This window comes from Prionailurus viverrinus, chromosome C2 (assembly GCF_022837055.1).
Source record: "Prionailurus viverrinus isolate Anna chromosome C2, UM_Priviv_1.0, whole genome shotgun sequence".
Classification (NCBI taxonomy): domain Eukaryota; kingdom Metazoa; phylum Chordata; class Mammalia; order Carnivora; family Felidae; genus Prionailurus; species Prionailurus viverrinus.
The window spans coordinates 16621688-16645355 of NC_062569.1; the positions used below are offsets into that span (position 1 = coordinate 16621688).

At 37.0% G+C, this 23668-nt stretch overlaps 1 protein-coding gene across 2 annotated transcripts in view; it reads left to right on the forward strand.

Annotated features, from left to right (window-relative positions):
- The window catches only part of NGLY1 (N-glycanase 1), a 64324-nt gene extending 40902 nt beyond the window's left edge, over positions 1 to 23422 (forward strand). The window contains exons 6-12 of one of the 2 annotated variants that reach the window (XM_047874710.1): positions 3806 to 3927; positions 4904 to 5049; positions 7659 to 7769; positions 9053 to 9217; positions 13492 to 13677; positions 21955 to 22132; positions 22505 to 23422. In XM_047874710.1, coding sequence (XP_047730666.1) covers positions 3806 to 3927; positions 4904 to 5049; positions 7659 to 7769; positions 9053 to 9217; positions 13492 to 13677; positions 21955 to 22132; positions 22505 to 22680 — 1084 coding nt within the window. In that variant the 3' untranslated portion in view covers positions 22681 to 23422. The remainder of the gene's footprint in view (positions 1 to 3805; positions 3928 to 4903; positions 5050 to 7658; positions 7770 to 9052; positions 9218 to 13491; positions 13678 to 21954; positions 22133 to 22504) is intronic. The other variant, XM_047874711.1, reaches the window with a different exon arrangement.
- Positions 23423 to 23668: the final 246 nt, after the last annotated feature.

Below are 23668 nucleotides of genomic sequence, written 5' to 3' on the forward strand. Positions count from 1 at the left end.
TATGGCTGGTAGGGTAAGTCCAGCCCACATCCTATTTTTGTAAATACTGGAACACATTTATTCTGATTTGTGTGCTTATGGTCTATAACTCCTTTCACATTATAATGTCAGGGTTGAATACTGGCAACAGTGGCCATATGGCCTACAAAGTCTAAAGTAATTACTGTCTTAAAATTTTTTTTGATTGTTTATTTATTTTTGAGAGAAAGAGATGGAGAGAGACCGAGCACAAGCAAGGAAGGGGCAGATAGAGAGAGGGAGACACAGAATCCAAACCAGTTCCAGGCTCTGAGCTGTCAGAAAGAGCCCAATGTGGGTCTCTAACTCACAAACCGTGAGATCATGACCTCAGACAAAGTTGGACACTTAACCGACTGAGCCACCCAGGCACCCCAATTACTGTCTTTTTATAGGAAAAATTTGTTTACTCTTTCTCTAGCAAATATTGAGTGTGGAGGCACCTGGATGGCTCAGTCAGTTAAGCATCCAACTTGGGCTCGGGACATGATCTCATGGTTCATGAGTTAGAGCCCCTCATCAGGCTCACTGCTGTCAGCTTGTGAGTGCAAAGCTTGTTTCAAATCCTCTGTCCCCCTCTCTCTACCCCTCCCCAGCTTGGGCTCTCTGAAAAATAAATAAATTAATAAATTTAAATAAATAAATAAAGTGTGGTCTTAGCACATTTAATGCTATAAATCTTTTTTTTTTTTTAATATTTTCTTTTAAGTTTCTTATTTGAAAGAGACAGCATGAGTGGGGGAGGGGCAGAGAGTGAGTTGGGAGAAAGAATCCCAAGCAGTCTCCATGCTGTCAGTGCAGAGCCCAACATAAGGCTCTCATGAAACTGCGAGATCATGACCAGAGCCGAAACCAAGAGTCAGTTGCTTAACTGACTAAATCACCCAGCTGCCCTAATGCTGTAAATCTTGTATTGTTCTTTTAATTACATAACTTGTAACTTTCTGATAACTTTATTAATAATTGATAGCACATAAAAATAACACTAATGACATTAATAATACTACTGATACATTGTGATAGTAAACACAATGAGGTACATAAAATAATCATCAGATGCTAATATGGAAGGTAGAAGTATAATGCCATCATATTAACGACAGAATTTTAATCAGGTGCCTTCCCCACCCAATCTAATATATCCTCATTATTTAAATTTTAAACTAAGGAAGTTTGCACTTTTCAATTAACTTTTTTCATCCTTTAATTCACAAGCCTCTTATCAGATTTTTTAAATTGGCAATACTTATAAACGTTGGTTGTATCATCAGTCAAGAAAAGATACCAAGTTTTGAAATACCTCATTTTGGACACATAGGGACTTAGTTTTGTCCTACATATAGAGTTGGGATGACGAACAGTATTAATTCTAGGCTAAGCTGGTTATGCAACTTGGCACAAGTAGTATATAGAGGAGGCATAGGATGTGCTAATTCTGCCACTGTTACTGTTTCATGTAAATTTACATCTGTTTTTGGGGCGCCTGGGTGGCTCAGCTGGTTGGGCGACTGACTTTAGCTCAGGTCATGATCTTGCAGTTTGTGAGTTCGAGCCCCTCATCGGGCTCTGTGCTGACAGCTCAGAGCCTGAAGCCTGCTTCAGATTCTGTCTCCCCCTTTCTCTCTGCCCCTCCCCTGCTCACGCTCTGTGTCTCTCTGTCTCTCAATAATAAATAAACGTTAAAAAAAAATTTTTTTTAATTTACGTCTGTTTTCAATTACTTTTAATTATGTTGGTCATAAATTTATTTAAATTAAGTAGTTTAATGGCATCTGTTTAAGACAAATTTATCATTGCAAAGCCAATTCATTCATGCAGTGGTTTCCTTCTACAAGCTTATGGCCAACTTCTCTGCTCAGCTAGGGCACTTTTCTTGCTTAGCTTTATCAGTGAAATCCTTCTCAATGCATTATGCAAAATTTGGTGTTCTCCAGTTTTATGATTATTTTATAATTATAGTAACTTTTTAAAAGATTGTGGCAAACAAATTTCAAAAAATAATTTCCAAATTAGCAAGCACCTTTAAGTGGTTAAGAAGAAAAAAGTTCCATCAAAAAGATCATTCTACAGTGTAGTAGTATTTAATTTTTTTTAAATTTTTTAATGTTTTTATTTATTTTTGAGACAGAGAGAGACAGAGCATGAGCAGGGGAGGGGCAGAGAGAGGGGGAGACACAGAATCCGAAGAAGGCTCCAGGCTCTGAGCTGTTAGCACAGAGCCCGACGCAGGGCTCGAACTCACGGACTGTGAGATCATGACCTGAGCCGAAGTCGGACGCTCAATGGACTGAGCCACCCAGGCGCCCCCAGAATAGTAGTGTTTTAAGTAGAATTGAGTTCACTTAAGTTTTAAAATCTTTACTGAGTAGTTAAAGTTGTTTACCTTTTAAATACATGAGCTAATTATACCACTTGTTAGAATAATACTAATGCTTTAAGCAGATTTCCTAGAGAATCTCTGCCTGTCCAAATCTTATCTGTCCTTCAGGTCCCAGTTCAAATATAAACTTTCCTCCCAACCACATTCTGTAACACTAAATCTGACCTGTTGTATATGGTTTTGTCACATTCTGCCTTCTTCCTGTTAATGCCTGTAAACTCCTTTAAGGCTGTACCACTCACTGTTTAACCATTTTCCACTATAGATTCTAACACAATGCCTCATATATTCTAGGCTCTTTAATCATTATTTAAGTATGTGAAATGAAGCTAATATAAAATTGTATGTCAACTATATTTCAATTAAAAATAATTTTGGGGATGGGGACGAAACATAAGAGACTTAGATACAGAGAACAAACTGACGATTTCTAGAGGGCTATAGGTGGGGGGATGGGCTGAATGGGAAGGAGCATTAATGAAGGCACTTGTTGGGATGAGCACTGGGTTTTATATAAAGGCTTTATATAAAGGTTTTATATAAAGAATCCCTGGAATCTACTCCTAAAATCGTTATTGCACTATAGGCTAACTAACTTGGATGTAAATTAAAAATAAATAAATAAATGATAATAAAAAGAAAAAACAAAAAACAAAAAAATTAATTTTTAAAAATGTGAAATTAAGAAATGTTGCTGTTTAGCACAGAGGTAATATAAATTGTTTAAACTATTGATTATGATAATGAATCAAGGCTTTTCTATGGTTATTTTATTTTATTTTCAAATTTCTGGTGAGTTTAATCTCATACCATGCATGTAATATAAAGCTAATAATGGGACTGTAGTGAAAAAGCAAGCCATGATGTTAACCACAATTAGGAATGAAGTTCCATATAGTACATGATTAAAAAGCAAATATTAATAAAGGTACAAAATCAGCAAAATCACAATACATTTGAGTAAAATGCCAGCAAGATACCATTGCTTATTAACGCAAAATAATCTTCAGGAAAAACTGACAACGAAACATAACAAACGTAACTGAATCCCAGTGTTACGCTCATCGTTTTAAAAAAAAGCAAATACTTTACCGGGAGCAAGACAAACTAAAATCTAAAAGAAAACATACTTCAGTGAACATTAAAGCTATAGTACAAGTCCCCCGAATGTACAAAACTATCATAAAAGCTTTAATCTTCACCCTCAGACCGTAAAAATACATCATCTTCAGGGCCGGGTAAACAGAACCTGAAAATCCACCACCATTGCCAGAATCCCAAGGATCCCCTTCATTACTGGAACTCACTGCAGTGCAGATTGAGTCGGCCCTACATGCAGAACACCCCCTTTCAGTCCCTTTGCAGAGTTTGGTTGCAAAGTTGATAACTATGGTTATTTTTAAACAGGTATAATAACCCTGAGAAACTTTTGGAAACAAGATGTGGACGGTGTGGCGAGTGGGCCAATTGTTTTACGCTGTGCTGTCGAGCCTTAGGGTTTGAAGCTCGCTATGTTTGGGATTATACAGGTACGGAATGTGGTGTGAGCGAAGTAGTAGAGCTGTGCACACTTCAGGTTTGGGTTTACAGTCTGGGCTCATCGCTTTTTGTCTATTGCTTTCTGGCCTTGTCAGTCTGAGCTCCCATTTGCCTTCTGTAAATAACACTAATACCAACTTGTAAGTTTTTTGTATAGAGTTGTACACCTACCATTTTGCCTGGTACTTTAAACATGGCCTATAAACATTCTTTTATTAACCATTTACCATGACATTTGTAACAGTGCTTTTTCTGTATGAGTAATAACATGTAATATGCTGTAGAAACCTTTATTTTTGTAGAGATTAGTATAAAAGACATAGTAATCTTAAACCTCAGTATACAAAAAAAATTAATAAAAGCCATGTGAAATTTATGTTGTTCTTATTTAGAAATGATTTATCATCTACACATTAAAAAGTTGTTTTCCTTGTTCTTAGAATTTTACTTGTGTTTCTGTTGTTTTGTAGGATAAAATGAAACCTTCACTTAAGAGTTACTGTTCTCTTACAGTCAAATATAGAACATCAATAGCCAGAGATCCTTTGGGAGGCCTCCTACCTGTTCTGAGTCGTAAACGTCAAAAGAGACTGCAGTTTCCAAAGTGGCATTAGCTCCACATTAGCAAAAGCTGGGGCCCATGTTTCTGATGCCGTTGTTCAATATGTTCACCTTTTTAGAGTTATGGTTCACATTATTTTTAATGACACTTAAAACTAACCACCTTAAAGGACATTTTCCAAAAATATTTTTAAGGGTTTCAAAGAGAGAAATGAAAACAAATGTTCTGGAATTTTGTGTGCCCCAAAATGCTCAGTCCTATTAGCTAAAATTTAGACTGTTAGAAATTATTATATGATCCTTATCTTAGCAGTTTGTATGTAGTTGTTGGAAATCATTCTGGTTTTATAAACTTAACTTTTATATTCTTTCTTCCTGCTGTTTTCTTGTGTCTTACTTGAGTAGACCATGTCTGGACAGAAGTCTATTCACCTTCTCAGCAGCGGTGGCTGCACTGTGATGCATGTGAAGATGTCTGTGATAAGCCACTCCTTTATGAAGTAGGGTGGGGCAAGAAGCTTTCCTATGTCATAGCATTTTCTAAGGATGAGGTAAAGCATAAGAAAAAAAAAGGGTTTTTTCTAAGAATAAAATAGAATTTCTTTCCTTTTTGGACAGCTTTTGAAGATATATTTGACATATAATAAGCAGCATACATTTAAAGTGTACAGTTTAATAAATTTTGTCACTTGTATGCACCCATGAAATCATCTTTGCAGTCAAGATAGTGAACATATGCACTATATCTGGAAGTTTGCTTATGTCCTTTGTTATCCCTCCTTTTTGCCCCTCTTTAGGCAACCATGGACCATGGATCTGCTTTCTCTCGCTGTAGATTTCTAGGTTGTCGTTTTGGTTTTTTTTTTTAGTGTTTATTTTTTTTGAGAGAGAGAGCATGCAAGCGGGGGGGTGGGGGGGGGTAGGGGGAGAGGGAATGAGAGAGAGAGAGAGAGAGAGAGAGAGAGAGAGAGAATCAGAGAGAGAGAATCCCAAGTAGGCTCCACTCTGTCAGCACAGAGCCTAACATGGGGCTCAATCTCACAACCGTAAGATCATGACCTGAACCCAGATCAAGAGTCAGACACTTAACCAACTGAGCCACCCCAGCATCCCATTTCTAGAGTTTTATATAAAATGGAATTAATACAATATATATGCTCTTTTTGGTGGGCGTGATCTGGTGTCTTTTTCTCAGCACAATTATTTTGAGATTCACCCATGTTATTCTCATGTATCAGTAATTTATTATTTTTATTGCTGAGTAGTATTCCATTGTATGCGTGTACCCTAGTTTGTTTATCCATTCACCTGTTGAGGGGCAGTTAGATAATTTAGTATTTCAAATAAAGTTGCTGTAAACACTTAAACACAAGTCCTTATATTGCTGTATGCTGTCTTTTCTCTTTGGTAAATGCCTAGAAGTAGAATGACTGAATCATATGGTAGAGCCATAAGAAATTGCTAAGCTGTTTTCCAGAATCATGTGCCATTCTGCATTCTCACCAGCAGTATGAGAGTTGACAGTTTCTCTGCATCCTTACTAACACTTAGTATGGTTGTCGGTATGTGAGATGGTATCTCATGGTGGTTTTCATTTGCATTTCCCTGATGACAAATGATGCCAGGTATCCTCTTGTGTGCTTATTTGCCATGCATCCTCCTCTTTGTCCATTTTTTTTTAAGTTGGGTTCATTTTCTTATTGTTGAGTTTTGAGAATTCTTTATATATTCTGCATATAAGTTGTTTTTCAAATAAATGCTTTGCAAAGATTTTCTCCTTGTCTGTGGCATGTCTTTTCATTCTGTTACAGAGTGACTTTTGAAGAGACAAAATTGAGAAAGTCCAGATTATCAATTTCTTCTTTCAGGGATTGTGCTATTTTCCTTTTAAAATGAGGTATCGTCGGGGTGCCTGGGTGGCACAGTCGGTTAAGCGTCCGACTTCAGCCAGGTCACGATCTCGCGGTCCGTGAGTTCGAGCCCCGCGTCGGGCTCTGGCTGATGGCTCAGAGCCTGGAGCCTGTTTCCGATTCTGTGCCTCCCTCTCTCTCTGCCCCTCCCCCGTTCATGCTCTGTCTCTCTCTGTCCCAAAAATAAATAAATGTTGGAAAAAAAATTTAAAAAAAAATGAGGTATCGTCTACATATAACACTGTATAGTTGCACATATACAGCATAACGATTCAGTATTTGTATAGATGATGAAATGATGGATTGTGCTTTTTGATGTTATATCTAAGCAAGTTTTGCCTAGCCCAAGTCAGAATGATTTTTTCGTGTTTTCTTTTAAAAGTTTTATACTTTCAGTTTTACATTTGGGTCTGTCATCCATTTTGAGTTAATTTTTGTGTATAGTACAGTGTGTGGATCGAAAGTCATTATTTGCCAGATAGATAACAGATTGTTCTAGCATCATTTGTTGAAAAGGTTATCTTTTTTCCATTGACTTGTTTTTGTACCTTTGTCAAAAGTTAGTTATTTGATATAAATTTAATACAGTAAAAATGGAAAAAGTTTTTATTAGTTGAATATTATGAAATTAACTTTGTAGATAAGTTTTAAAAAGCTAAGTATTCTGAAAATCTCATTTTATCACTCTTTCTTGGAAGTATACCTGTTAGAGCAGTGCCTGGGTGGCTCAGTTGGTTAAGCGTCCAACTTCAGCTCAGGTCATGATCTCACAGTTTCTAAATTTGAGCCCCGCATCGGGCTGTGTGCTGACAGCTCAGAGCCTGGAGCCTGCTTTGGATTCTGTCTCCCTCTTTCTCTGCCTTCCCCCACTCACGCTCTCTCTCAAAAATAAACAAACATAAAATTAAAAAAATATATACATGTTAGAAAATGAATAAAAAGCATATTTTTTATTTTTCTCTGCAGGTTTTAAAATTTCAAGCAAAGGATAGCATTTTAAAAATCTATTTAAGAATTCTGTACATTCTAAGAGCAGCTGGGTGGCTTAGTCAGTTAAATGTCTGACTCTGGATCTCAGCTCGGATCTTCATCTCAGGGTCATGAGCTAAGCCCCCACTTTGGCTCCAACGTGGGCATGAGGTCTACTTAAAAAAAAAACAAAAAAAACAGATAAGAATTACAAACGTTCTAGACAGCAGATTAAGGTTGATGGTTGTAACCTTGTCAACTATTGTATTCTGTAATTTGAGGTGGTTGATGTCACTTGGCGATACTCTTGTAAACATGATGAGGTAATCTCCAGAAGAACTGAGGTTAAAGAAGAATTACTTCGAGAAACTATTAATGGACTTAATAAGCAGGTATGGGTATTTGTCATTTTTGAGAAGACATTTGAAGTTTTTTATATAATCAAGAATGGCCAGTTTTTAACCCATTGAAGTTCTTAAAGTAATAGCATTACTTTGCAAGCAAAAGTATTTTAATATGTTAAATGTCTTTTCGTTCATTGAAAATTTTGAGGACCCCTTTTAAATATTGTGACTGTTTTATGCATTAAATTGTCACATCTCAAAGTTTAGTGAAACAAAATTTCAATGTATGTAATACTAGGCATCAAAAGTATGTTGCTTTATTTTTCAAAGAAATTATGTCTTGAATATAATTACACACACTTGTCCAAGTGTGGAAACTTTTGAAACAAAGCACAGGAAATTGTTAACAATGACTACTTTTGAAAAGAGGAACTGGAAGTTCAAAAAGGAAGATTCGGTTTTTATTTTATATCCGTTTGGTAGTATTGAAATTTTTTACTATTACACACGTGTGGGTTCTTCTGTGATTTAAAAGCCAGACCATCAATTTTGTTTCTTGGCAGGCAGTTAGAATCACCTTAATCTGGTGGTTGAGATTCAGGGTGAAGTTTCCATCTGTTTGGAATTTCACCTTCTGATGTGCAGCCCTTCAAAGATCCTAAACTGAATATCTGGAGTATTAACTAGAGCCTCTCACCTTGAAATGCTCTGAACTCCGCTGTATTTACTCCACAGTACTGTGATTCTGTAAAAATTCTGCTGTGTTTTTCAGCACGTTAGCTGTCATTTTGTGCTTGGCTTCTCTCCCTCTTTAGCTCCTACCAGTTAATAATTGGCAAATGCCTGGAAGGGAAAAGAGGTGGAGCATGTTCAATTCACCTCAATTCATTTCTTTCCTTGGGATCTTAGCTTCTACAGCTGTGCTTGCCTTGGTAACCCTTCTGTTGCATTTAAACAGGGGTTTGTTTGTGTCTGCATGTAATGTTTTGCCCAGCTTTGTACCTTTTCTCAGTAGGACAGTTGGTCTGACACAAGGTAGTCTATCGTAGCTGGAAGCAGAAATTGCCACCTTCATCTTAAATGTAGGACAGTAAAGATCATGAAGAGTTGGATATGGATCTTAAATGATTTCTTCACATAACATTTGTAAAATTATTTTCAGTTTTCCACAGTGACCTATTACTTTTCCAAATAACTACATGTGAACAAAAAGTTGGTTACGTCTGTCAGGATCCCATTAAAATATGAATGTTTTAAGTATATACTTACTTAGAGATGGACCTCTGCACTTCCCTAATCTTAATGACTTTTTTTTAAAACATGAATTACAGAGGCAAATATCTTTGTCGGAAAACAGAAGAAAAGAACTTCTCCAGAGGATAATCGTGGAACTTGTTGAATTTATATCTCCCAAAACCCCTAAGCCTGGAGAACTTGGTGGAAGAATATCTGGGTCAGTGGCTTGGAGAGTAGCCCGAGGTGAAATGGGTCTAGAGGTATTTAATTCATTATAGCATCATAATCTTTTCACTTGACTGCTTCCTATAGTGTGGTCTTTACTTACAGAAAAATGCATTCGCCAGGACCTTTCAGTTAACTTTTTACAGTAATTGTGAAAAGACATAAACATTTGAAGAGAAGCAATAATTGATTGACATAGTATATTCACATGCAGGAGTAAGGAAAGCATTTTAAAATGGGATTTTCCTATGTAAATTTTTAGTATAGTATAACTGTTAGTAACGTACATACAGAAAAAATGCACAAATTATAAGTGTGTATAGCTTAACAAATTTGTGCAAATTGAGCTTCCATGTAACCACCAACCAGAGTGGCAGATAGGCCACCAGAATCCCAGGAATGGCCATGAGTTCCCTTCCTGTCACTTCTTCCACCACTAAGAGTATCCATTATCCTGGTTTCTAACCTCATAGATTGATTTTGCCTATTATTGTGCTTTATGTAAATGGCATTATACCATATGTACTCTTTGGTGAAGAGCTTTTTTCTTTTAACATTACTTCATGAAATTCAGACTTGTTGCTGCATGGTTATGGCACATTTTTTTCTCACTGATATATAATATGTATAAATGCAGTTTATCCGTGCCACCGTTGATGGGCATTTGAGTTTCTAGGTCTTGGATGTTAAAAGTTGTACTGCTGTGAACATTTATATACATGTTTTCAGTGAATGTATTTACGCATTTGACTTTGATTTATACCTAGGAGTGGAATTGCTAGGTCATAGAGTAGGAGTATGTTCAGTTTGGGTAGATATTGCCAAGCAGTTTTCCAAAGTGGTTGTGCCAGTTTACACTCTGACCAGCAGCGAATGAGAGTTTGTCACATATTTGCCTGTAGTTGGTATTGTCTTTTTCATTTTAGCAGTTCTGGTGGTGTGTAGTACTATTATATTGTGGTTTTACCTTGCATTTTTGCATTTACCTTGATGACTAATGAAGTTGAATGCCTGTCCTGTAAATTTTTGGATATCATCTTTTGGGAAGTGCCTGTTTAAGTTTTTCAAAATAAGATTTTATACATTTTAGAAAGGTTTGTTTTACCTTTTTAGAAATTTTTTTATAGTACAATGAGACAAATAATAGAATCTGGGTAATTCAGTGAAGGAAAGTATTTATTTCTTGTTATTTACTTGCCTATATCTGTTATTGGCTAGAAATGATCATTGCTGCTGTGATTACTATTGCCAAATTTATATTAAGACATTCTCTCTTGATTAATGTCCCCAAATTAAATAATGAACAATGGACATATGCCTGTAGTTAGGGGCTAGGTGAGAAGCAATGTGTCTGTAATGAACAGTAAGAAAGTACAGTAGACTGTCCCTTGCCCTTAGGGAACTTGACTCATAAATGTCTAAGAAGGTATGTAATGAAAAATGCTTGGAAGGAAAATACCCACCACAGTATCATATCAAACAATTCCAAACAAAATAGAGTTTTATATCTACTTTTTCTAGATTTGCCATTGTTGCAACTAATTTCTCCAATAAAGGAATATGTCCAAAATGGGTTAATTATCCCCAGTAAACTTTATGTTTGCTTTTTAATTTACTTCATCATCTTTAGGAAGCAGTTGGAAGGGTTGGTTCAGCCATAGAATTACACGATCTAAATTCAACAGATAATTCAAATCACTGCTGATGCAGTGCAAGTTACAAGTATAAATCTAAATGAAGCCAATTTAAAAGAGCTAATTTAATTCACAGCTGTGTTCAATTTAAATAAAACGTCGATATTATTTAGGTCTTTATTCTTTTTTCTTTTTATGGATGGATGTGCTTCCTCTTGTATGGCATATAAGTTGATTAAACTTTAAAAATATGAATTGGGTCATATGCCTGGATTGTCTTCCCTTTTGAAAAATTTTTTTAAAACTTCTGTTACTGGAGACCATTAGGGCCATGGATTTAAAAAATCATTTTCCTCTTTAGAAGTAGATGTTCATTTTAAAAGTTAATTGAAAAATGTTAGTCCTAAAAAATTATGGAACTCTACCTTGAAATCATTTGGAAAAAGAAGGAAACATTGGTGATATCATTTCAGAAAGAAAAGTTTATCTTAATCTTAGAATTAAAAGATTTTATGAAATATTAATGTTATTCTGAATCTAGATTATTCAGTTGCATACACAATTACATTCAGTAGCATAAATATTTTTCTTTTCTCTTTGGTAATTAGTTATCCTTTGTTAAATAGTAGATAATGCTACTTTTGAATTTTATTTCCATTGAGTTTATGTCAGCACCCTAAAATATCTTTGATAAAGAAGAAAAGAATTGGGGAGTTTTGTTATATGCTTGTTTTGAAGTTATAATCCGTAATTATAAATCAATTTCTAAAAATAAGCTGCTTTTTTTTTAAACCTTTTTAACAGTGATATTCATAGGTTCTACCAGGGAATTCTGTTTTTCATACATTTTATACTACTGTTTAATAATTCCAACAGTGATATATACACACACAAACATTATTTTTTCTCTTTTTGTTTCTAAGATGTTTTATATTTTGCTTATTGATTGTTATGCATTTGAAGTTTTCATATTGTTTAATACCTAGTACCCAATGTTTAACAAGAAAGCATTGCCTACTATTTTGATTGATTAGCAAATACTGTGGCAAGACATTGACACAGACTAGAGCACTGGTTCTCAGTGGTGGTTGATTTCGCCTTCCAGGGGATATTTGGCAATGCCTGGAGACATTTTTGGTTGTCACATCTGGGCGGAGGGGTGCCACTGCCATCAAATGGACAGAGGCCTGGGCTGCTGCTAAACAACCTGCAATGTACTGGGCAGCCCTTACTACAAAGAATTAATTGTCTGGCCCAGATGCCACAATGCCCATGTCTAAAGGACAGGGACCAGTGTTTTAGTGGCATATAAAGATGTGGGATAGGGGCGCCTGAGCGGCTCAGTCGGTTGAGCGTCCGACTTCGGCTCAGGTCATGATCTCACAGCTTGTGAGTTCGAGCCCCACATCGGGCTCTGTGCTGACCGCTCAGAGCCTGGAGACACAGATTCTGTGTCTTTCTCTCTCTCTCTGCCCCCTCCCCCACTCACACTCTGTCTCTGTCTCTCAAAAATAAATAAATATTTTTAAAAAAAAATTTTTTTTTGATTTTTTTTTTCAACGTTTATTTATTTTGGGGACAGAGAGAGACAGAGCATGAACGGGGGAGGGGCAGAGAGAGAGGGAGACACAGAATCAGAAACAGGCTCCAGGCTCTGAGCCATCAGCCCAGAGCCCGACGCGGGGCTCGAACTCACAGACCGCGAGATCGTGACCTGGCTGAAGTTGGACGCTTAACCGACTGCACCACCCAGGCGCCCCCAAAATTTTTTTTTAAGATGTGGGATAAATGTATCATCTTTCTCAAACTTTAGATTCACTCAGTGATTTCAGATTTCTAGGGATTGATTTTCATTACAATAAACATGGATTTATTTGGGGGCTAGGATGCAAATTTTTCCTGGAATTTTAAGGTAAAACATGAGCTTCACACATGTAGAAGTTTGTTTCAAGCTATGTATCCCAGGCACTCTCCTACCTTAGAGTATCAAGAAAGGACACTGATGAAATGGCTTTGAGGCCTGAAAGAAGAGAAAGAATCAAGTATATGGAGAGTAGGAAAACAACATTCCAGATAGCAGGAACAGCATGTCAAGACCCTGAGGCAGGAACTAGCTGGACCTTTTTGAGGAGCTAATGGAAGACTACCATGAGATTGGTTTGAGAAGTAAGCAGGGAATAGATCATTTAGAGCCCTGTTAGCCTTGGTAAAGGTTTGGAGTTTAAGTACAGTGGGAAGTCATTGGAGTGAGCTAAGCAAGAAAGTGACATATCCCAATTTACATTTCTAGAAAATCACTTTCATTACTATGTGGAGCTTGGATAGGAAAGGTAAGAGTTGATAGCTGGAAGTCAACTTTAGGAGACAACTGAAGGAGTCCAGTTTGGAGATGTTGGTGGTAGAAATGAACAAAAGTAAATGAATTTAGGTTGAACATAAATCACAACAATATAAATCAGAGCTATGGTTTATACTTCTCATTTTCTGTTTAGTAATTTTTGGAGCTATATCCACATCATACTAATCATATTTAACCTATAAAATGTTTTCCAAATTTTTTAATGGCACCAACTCTTCATTTTCAAGTTGAAGGAATCTCTTAACCACTGGATGTAGCAGTTCTTCATATATAGTCTTCCATTATGTTGAAAAACTAATTCTGCTTTCTTTTTAAGAGAAAAGAAACCCTGCTCATTCCCTCTGAAAATGAGAAGATTTCCAAACAGCTCCACCTTTGTTATAATATTGTGAAAGATCGTTACGTCCGAGTTTCAAATAATAATCAAACCATTTCTGGATGGGAGAATGGTGTGTGGAAAATGGAATCCATATTCAGAAAAGTTGAAACAGACTGGAACATGGTAATTTCCTGCATGAAGCTGTTTAAAAACTTTGTCATTGTTTTTAAACAAACATAGATTGGCTTCATTTTTCAGTTGTGTATAATGTGAAAACTGATATATCGAAAGTACTTTTAGTAATCCTTAAATCTGTAAAAGAAAATCCTGCTCCCAACGTTTAATCAGAAGTCCATAAGACAGTTGTGCATTTATATCAAGGAAGCATCCATTTTCATCAAAGAGGCTGAACTTAATTCATTCATGAGGAAAAAGAATCACATATATGACCAACTTGTGACTGGTTTTTTGCATGAATATATAAAATACATTGTTATTTAATCCTTTCACAGATACTTGTTGATTGCCTGCTAAATGCACATTTAATCCAAAGTCCCAAGAGCTAAGCATTTAACATGCTTTCATTTCATAAGAATGTGGATGATTGAACAGTAGTACTGGCTATTTCTTCTTTGTGTCCTGAAAAAGAAAGAAATGGATGCTGGACTATAGTATTTCACTTATACTAGCTTGCACATTGTTTTCACATGTTCCCAGTTAATAGTAAGAAGCTTTGCTTTTAAAGTGTCCTACCACTTAGACACACACCAAAAATAAACTCAAAACTATTCACATGACCTCAGCAGATCTAACCATATTATTGATAGATTTTCATGGGAATTAGTGAACTTAGAGGGAGCTTTTTTTTTTTTTTTTAACGTTTATTTATTTTTGGGACAGAGAGAGACAGAGCATGAACGGGGGAGGGGCAGAGAGAGAGGGAGACACAGAATTGGAAACAGGCTCCAGGCTCTGAGCCATCAGCCCAGAGCCTGACGCGGGGCTCAAACTCACGGACCGCGAGATCGTGACCTGGCTGAAGTCGGACGCTTAACCGACTGCGCCACCCAGGCGCCCCTAGAGGGAGCTTTTAAAGTTAACTTGCCAGGATGTTTGGGAAGGGAAGTTGCTCATTTGCAGGACACATTGGCTAGATTTAAAGAGCGAGTCACAGGTTAGCAACTGCTAGTGTATAGGAGCATCTACAATATGCTTGTCACCGTACTAGGCATTAGTCAGAGTGCAGAAGACGTAAGGGTAAGATCCCTGCTTTTTTTTTTTTTTTCCAGTCATAAGTTTTTGTTGTAAAATTTACCTTGGTGCTTGTTTTGGTGACCTTTTTAAATTACACTAAGAATAACTTGCCAACGTTAATAAAATTGTATAAATTATTCCTCTTGAGTTAAAGAAGAACATAAAAAATAGAGCAAGGTGAAAATTTAAATTTTAAGATGTGTATATCTATAATTGATTATACAGTTAATGAGGAAGGGTAAACTTCTCTGGAAGACTATCCTCAGCCTGAAAGTTCTTCTGAACAGAAAGCAGGATAGGATAGACATGTTATTTATCCAAGGACTAAGCTGTCATTGCGGAACTAAAGAAAAAGTATGCCTTTTTCCTAACCAGCAGTGTTAATGGAGAAAATTAATGGAAAAAAAAACAATGACATGCTGCAGAAGATGTGATGTGATGAGAAGCAGGTCGATTCTGTCTTATTCACTCATTTGTTCATCAGCAAACATTTACTAAATGTCTGTTATGTCAGGCATTGTTCTTGGCTCCATGGATAGAAAGATAAAGATACGGTTTCTGCCCTCACAATCTAACAGGGAAAGCCAAAGCACAAACAGCCATCTTACCCAGGATGCAGAGTGCTATAATAAGGATATCAACACATTGCTATGGAAACACCAAGGAGGGAGTAATTAGCTCTGGCTGTGGGAGTTGGGGATAGCTCTGTAGAGCAGGAGACATTTGAGCTGGACGCTGAAGGATGAGTAGGTGTTCATAAAGCAAGGGAACAGTAGGGGAAAAGCATAGATTACATGGCATGTTTTGAGTTCTCTAAATAGACCATTGTGCCCAGAGGGTATATTGTATGAGTAAGATTTAAATAATGTAAATGAGATGCAGAGGCCATTAAATAAAAAAAGGCTCCTACTCAATTAAAGTTTATGCCTTGATTTACCTTTACAAGGGGTATCACTTTTTAAAAGTTGAATGAATCTTTGTCCAGTTATAATATTTAATACTAAATGAAGAAAAATAGTTGAATCTTAATTACCCCTATAGAGTCTAATAACTCAGAAGTAATATATTGCCATTGAAACATTGAATTTTCCACCTAGAAATAAGTCAATATTTTTAGTTTTGTACTAGCATGTTTCCAATTAGGGATTCTCTAGGTCCACTAAATAGAAGAAGAAACCTAACCTACCTATTTCCCACCACACCTTTCCTCAGTAACCTCCAGCCTGGAATCATGACAGCACATGCAGCCTGCTCTCAGATATTTAGAACAGATTCTTACCGTCTCAAAGAGCTAGTCTCCCAGGTACACAGAGACTTACTAAATTTTACTACTTAGCAAATACATTGTTCAGTGATGTCTAATTTGGAAGAAATATAAAAAGCTGAATCAAGAAAACCAGTATGCCTTTTAGGAGGCAGGTGACAACACCTTGATAAAAGTGTTAATAGCTTCCTAACTAGTCTTTCTGCATCTGCTCTGGTCCCTTCATAGTTGTTTTCCATGGCGTAAGGCAGAAAAGCATTTTCCAAACCCCAGTCGTTACTGAGTGCTCTTAGGACAAGAAACAACTCAAGTCTCTTCTGCGTCTGGCCTCTGCCTTCTTGGCCTCGCCTTGCTCCATGGTACCCCCTTGCTCTTCATTGCAGCTGCAGTACCCTTCTCACCTCTCCACAGGACTTCTTTTACTTTCCTTTTTGTTAGATTCACTTATTCCTTTCCTTCAAGCTTGGCGTAAGCCTCACTCCCTCCAGTCCCAGCTAGCTGGATTCATTTCTCCCTTTATTTATTCACTGTACCATGTACCCCTCCTTCTTGACATTTATTCAACAAATATAATAGATTATTTGTCTCTATCCTACCAGATTGTAAACATTCTCATAGAAAAGACTTTGTCTTTCTAGTCCCTTGTCCTCTCAGTATGCATCTATCTAGCATAGTGCCTGAGAAATATTTAGTAAAGATGGCTGGATGCAAGAAAGAATTTTTGAATGTATATGGCATAAATTCTATACCACCCTCAAACTGTGTAGGGTATCAGAAATAATCTATCTTCATTTGGATTTCCCCTTGCATGTTTTTAAGTACTTTGCATTTTTGCAAAGTATTGTTTTTGTCAGTAGAGTCATTTTAGCACTTTTTGGGGTATGGCATTACTCATTAGTCATTCAGTAAGTGTGCATTGTCAGACATTGTGCTTGGATGTGATATTATGTGCTTGGATGTGCTTGGACATGATGTAATGTTAAATTAAGAGTCAAGCATCAAGGTGAGCTTAGACTAGTGAAGGAAAAAGACATGGACCAGCTGTTTAGATTGGTTGAGATGACTGGTAGAAGAATATGGGTCTGTATATGACTCCAAGGGAGAGAAGACAGAAGGAAGAGCCACTCTTCCTTCTTGAGTCAGAGATGACCTTGCAGAAGAACTAATATCTGAATAGGCTTTTAGAGAAGGAGGCAGTGGACGAGTTTCTCAGTGTGGAGACAGGATGTAGAAGGGAGCATGAGATAGAGCATGTGCAAAAACACTGAGGTGAGAAACGTCCGGTATATTCAGGGGAAAGTAGTAGGGAATATGGAGGAGAATGGTGGGAAATGAGACTAGAGAGGTAAACAGTGGTCAAGATCCAAGGACTTTGATTACCTTGCAGTTATGTAACAGGAAACCACGAGAGATTTCAGACAAAGGAAGGACAAGATCACACTAGTGATCAGAGGTAATTCAGAGGCTGCCGGTAGGAGAAATAGGCAGAGTATAGAAAGATACTAATGCAGTGGGGACTGACCGATTCATGTTTGATTTCAGTGATAAAATGGAATAACCGAAATAAGATTAATGAGCAATACCAACCAGTCTATAAGTATTAAATTAAAATATCTTGAAATATAGCTGTTCTTTTAGGTATCTGTAGGCATGACTAACTGTAGAGTGCTGCACAGTAAACTTAATTAGAGTTCATTTTGACAGGCAAAACAGAAGAATCATTTTAAGAGTACAGTGAAGAACAGCTTCAACAGTGCAGCACAAACCTCCAGAAAACCGTAACAGTGGACAAAACAGCCTGGCATGTAGTAATCAGACACCCTTTAAGTGAAGATCTGTAGGATGTGAAATACATAAAACATAAAGAAGCTGACATGCAAATTGTTCTCAATCTTGAAAATAGTGGTTACAGCCATAATCCAAAGGACAAGTTTACATTGTGTACATTGTTAGGGGCAAAGCTTAGACTTTCCAGCCACAGACAGACTGGTCTTGTTCTCACCCACAGGTTGTGATCTGCCTGTTCTGTGTGTGCCTTACAGTTGCCAAAAAGGGACAGGGATAGGTCACCAGAGGGAGGGGTGGGGTGCTGTGTAGATTTCGGGTCTGTGGAAGGAAAACTCCATGACTTCTGATTTTATTGTCCCTGCTGCGAAAGTGAGGTGGCTCAGTAGTCCCTGAAATTGCAAGACCAAGCAGGTACAAGTTGCCCACAGCAAGTGATATCTATGCATTAAAAAACCAACATCCAAAAATTTGTCTAAGGTAACACTCAAGAAGTTAGGAGCAACCAGTAGTTACAAAAAAAAAATGGTTTGTTTTTTCATCTAGACAAAACAATTGAATATTTGAGAGCTTATAAAATACTTTTTTCTCCTAAATAAATTATACGTACTGGTTCTGTTGCTGTTATACAGAGAGGACTACGGTTGGGTGTTTATATAAATCTTACTGTTTGGGCATATTTCAAATGACCAAAGTGAGTATACATATGCTTAGTAACTTCTACCTCTAAAAACGCTGAGTTAGGGGTGCCTGAGTGGCTCAGTCGGTTGGGCGACCGATTTTGGCTCAGGTCATGATCTCACAGTTCGTGAGTTCGAGCCCTGCGTCGAAACTCTGTAAGTATAGTTTTAAAAGTAAAATGAAAGTATTCGTGAGGAAATGTTAGGCTGACAGCTCAGAGCCTGGAGCCTGCTTCTGATTCTGTGTCTCCCTCTCTCTCTGCCCCTCCCCCACTCATGCTCTGTCTCTCTCTCTGTCTCAGAAATAAATAAACATTAAAATAAATAAATTAATTAGTTAAATAAAAGTGCTGAGTTAAAATAACTTGGTTAAAATGATACAGAAAATATATTGTGAGAAAAAAAGTGACATGAATTTTCATTATCAGTAGTCTTTTATTTCCATATACTGTTTCTTTAGCCTGGGAGACCTTTTATTTTTTCACAATGTGTTTGAATGTTTATTTAAGCATTTAAGAGTTCAGTGATGGGGCGCCTGGGTGGCGCAGTCGGTTAAGCGTCCGACTTCAGCCAGGTCACAATCTCGAGGTCCGGGAGTTCGAGCCCCGCGTCAGGCTCTGGGCTGATGGCTCAGAGCCTGGAGCCTGTTTCTCATTCTGTGTCTCCCTCTCTCTCTGCCCCTCCCCCGTTCATGCCCTGTCTCCCTCTGTCCCAAAAATAAATAAACGTTGAAAAAAAAAAATTAAAAAAAAAAAAAGAGTTCAGTGATGAATTCCATCCTGTCCTTTAACTTTTTTGGTCTTAAAAACTGATGCCTTTAGGACTGAAAAATGTAAATTATAGAACAAGCAGTTCTGTCAGACATGTTCAACAGCTACTGAAAACCTTCTTATGATAGTTAAAGTTGTGGCCCAGACCCCCTTGGTATAATTAAGATAATTCTAATCTCGGGGCACCTGGGTGGCTAAGTCGGTTAAACATCCAACTTCAGCTCAGGTCATGATTTCACAGTTTGTTGGTTTGAGCCCCACACCGGGCTCTGTGCTGACATCTCAGAGCCTAGAGCCTGCTTCGGATTCTGTGTCTCCCTTTCTCTCTCTGCCCCTCCCCTGCTCATGCTCTCTCACTCTCTCAACAACAAATAAACATTAAAAATTAAAAACAAAAAAAAAAAGTTCTGGGGGTAAGCTAGAAATTTGAAATTACCCTAACGTCAATCTTTCATATTTTACGTCCACACTTTGGCAAGGGTGGGACGGGGGAGGGGGAGCTTTTATTAGACTACTGAGCTCTAAAAAGACTTAAAACATAAAATATATATATGTATATATATATAAAGAGAGAGAGACATGTATATATATAGAGAGAGACATATATACGTATATAGAGAGAGAGAGACATAAATTTGAATGTATTTATTTGTCTTAAGATAATTTTCCCCTGGTCTTTCTGTTTCTCTAGCCACCTTTCTTCCAATAACTGTTTGGCTCATCTTTTCCAGATAACCCCCTTTACTAGCCACTCCTTTGAAAGAGTAATTAAGCTACAGATAATCCCTGTAAATGGCCAGGAGTTTAGGTTTAATGCATGAGCCAGTTACTTGCTGTACATCCTAGACCATGCAAATGATAGGAAGGAAGTGAGCCTTTAAAAACATTAATTAGCATGAATAGACACTTCTCTAAAGAAGACATCCAGATGGCCAACAGGCACATGAAAAGATGCTCAACGTCACTCCTCATCAGGGAAATACAAATCAAAACCACACTCAGATGTCACCTCACACCAGTCAGAGTGGCCAAAAAGAACAAATCAGGAGACTACAGATGCTGGAGAGGATGTGGAGAAATGGGAACCCTCTTGCACTGTTGGTGGGAATGCAAACTGGTTCAGCCGCTCTGGAAAACTGTGTGGAGGTTCCTCAAAAAATTAAAAATCAATCTACTCTATGACCCAGCAGTAGCACTGCTAGGAATTTACCCAAGGGATACAGGAGTACTGATGCATAGGGGCACTTGTACCCCAATGTTTATAGCAGCACTCTCAACAATAGCCAAATGATGGAAAGAGCCTAAATGTCCATCAACTGATGAATGGATAAAGAAATTGTGGTTTATATACACAATGGAGTACTACATGGCAATGAGAAAGAATGAAATATGGCCCTTTGTAGCAACATGGATAGAACTGGAGAGTGTTATGCTAAGTGAAATAAGCCATACAGAGAAAGACAGATATCTTATGTTTTCACTCTTATGTGGATCCTGAGAAACTTAACAGAAACCCATGGGGGAGGGGAAGGAAAAAAAAAAAAAGAGGATAGAGTGGGAGAGAGCCAAACCATAAGAGACTCTTAAAAACTGAGGGTTGATGGGGGGTGAGAGGCAGGGGAGGGTGGGTGATGGGTATTGAAGAGGGCACTTTTTGGGATGAGCACTGGGTGTTGTATGGAAACCAATTTGACAATAAATTTCATTAAAAAAATAAATAAAAACATTAATTAGGCAGTTGGAGAAAGATGAGCATAAACTCATGACTATTCATGGTAAGTGCAGTGTAAATGAGGAAAGGGTTTTTTTCCAGACTTCTTTTAAAGAAATACATGATTATTGTGTGAGTTTGAACATCAGGGATAAGTGATTAAAGAGTCAGATTCTTGGGGCACCTGGGTGGCTCAGGACTGTCTCTCTCCCCCTCTCTCTGGCCTTCCCCTGCTTGCTGTCTATCTCTCTCTCAAAATAAAGATAAACTTTAAAAAATATATATTTTTTAAGAAGTAAATAAAAAGAGATTCTCAGGGGTTGAGCCTGATTGAAATGGAGTTACTGTGAAAGACCAAGGCTGTGGATGTCAATGTTAATGTCCACATCTTCTAGAATGTAGATGAAACTATGCAAGGAAATGAGCTGAAAGCAGCCAGTAACCTTGGCTGCCTTAAGTAGTATACATTTAAAGTGGTAAGGATCACTGATAATGAAGGAATGGGGGCATACTATTTGAAGAGGCAAGCATGAATACTACCTTTTAAACCATTACTTAGCATTGACTGAGTTATTTTCTTCTCACTCTAGAAAAGCTTGTCTGAAAATCCACACTTAGAAAAGAAGATATAGAATAATTGCATTTAAAAGGATTCTTCATTTTCAGCAGGACTTCTCCTAAAGTTCATATTAAATAGCTGGGCTTTACTAATTTAAAAAAAAATAAGATTTACCAAAATTTGGTTAGCATGCACCCCTTAGCAATGTACTTAACGGGGCACCTGTATCCAAGTTTCTTTCTTCCAGAGCAAAAGATGCTGTAGGAAAAATTGCTGACAAGATGAGAAATGTTACCAGTAAAAATCTCAGTGGGAAAAAACTAGGTGTTCAGAGCATCTGTATTATAGTACCCTATGACAGTAAGACTTTGACTACATGTGTTTTCTACACTACTTTATTATTTCTGACAGTTCTTGCTCTCCCTCCTCCTTTGTAGGTATATTTAGCCCGAAAAGAAGGATCGTCTTACGCTTACATTTCCTGGAAGTTTGAGTGTGGGTCAGTTGGCTTCAAAGTAGATAGCGTTTCCATTAGAACGAGTAGTCAAACCTTTCAAACTGGAACAATACAGTGGAAATTGCGATCTGACTCAGCACAAGTAGAACTGTCAGGCGGTAAGCATTTGACTGGAGAATTAATCACGATGTGTATAGTTAACACTCTGAAGAATAATCGTACTTATTTGAGGGTTCCCTACCCAAGAGTCATTCGTACTCTGCAGTAAAAAATTTAAAAAAAATTTAATTAAAACTTGTATAACCTCATTCTGATAGAAAGGCTTATGTTTTTTATTGTGAAACACAAACGGATGAAGAAAGATTATTTCTTTGTTTCAAAGGACACATTCCCTCCCTAAGGAATCATTGTATTTATTTTATAAGGGTTGGTTTTTACCTACATGTTAGGCATATAATATATATAAGCTATTTCTTTATAATCTTTAAGTTACCAAAAGCAGAGTGTTAATTTTTTTTTTCCTCCAACAGATAAAACTCTTCGCTCCTATCATGATTTTTCTGGTGCCACTGAAGTTATTTTGGAAGCAGAATTAAGCAGAGGAGATGGTGTTGTTGCTTGGCAACATACTCAGCTGTTTAGACAAAGCTTAAATGACCATGAAGAAAATTGTTTGGAGATAATTATAAAATTCAGTGACCTTTGAGAACCTGAACATTATAGAAAAGCTGACAATAATCAAAGATTTACTGTGTTCTAAAGTAGTCTGTGGGTTCAGTGCATGCTTAGTTGGCCATTTACTACCCTCTGCTAGCCTATTTCTTTGGCTAGCTGTCCATCATGTACCCCTCAGGAAAATATATCTTTGTACTACGGACCATCGAAACCTTGAATTAAAAGCTCCCTTCCATATGTGACTGTAATTTGAAGTAAAGTCTTATTGCCTCAATATGAGATTTTAATCTAAAAACTGTAAGTATAGTTTTAAAAGTAAAATGAAGGTATTCATGATGAAATGCTATTCATGATTATGATATAATCTTAAGCTAATAATAGTAATTTGACATTTTTTGATTGGCCATTAATTTCTTCATGTAATTAGGTTTCCTAAGATTTTTAATTTTTAATAAATGTGAAAGTATAGTATCTCATAAGTTATAATGCATGAACATTTTTATGATTGTAAATACATAGGCATTTAAGAAATAAAATGAATTATTTTGTCGTATCATTTTAGTGGTTACTTTGACTAAATAAGAATCTTTAATTAAACATTGAAAACTGCTGGGATAGATAAGAGTTATGAAAACATTTAACACTGGCTGCATAAATTCAGAGATACATTATAAATCCATGTGTAGACACTTTAGAATATGCTTTACTTTGGAGTTTACTTTTGAGTATTTCTATCTACCTCATTGAATAAATATCTGTTCTTGTCTTTGAAACTGTGTAACTAGATTATGCAGTACATGCTGTTTCAAGAGTTTTTGGTGTGTTCCATGTAACCTCTCCAATTAAATGTATTAAGCATTTGTGTGCAAGTGTGGTGATAGTGCTGAAGGAGGCAGTGGTGAGAAGGGTAGGCTCCTGTCCTCTCACTATCTTTGTGATGTTCTACAAAGCGAGTTCTCAATCTTTTTTTTTTTTTTAATTTTTTTCCCCTAATGTTTATTTATTTTCGAGAGGGAGAG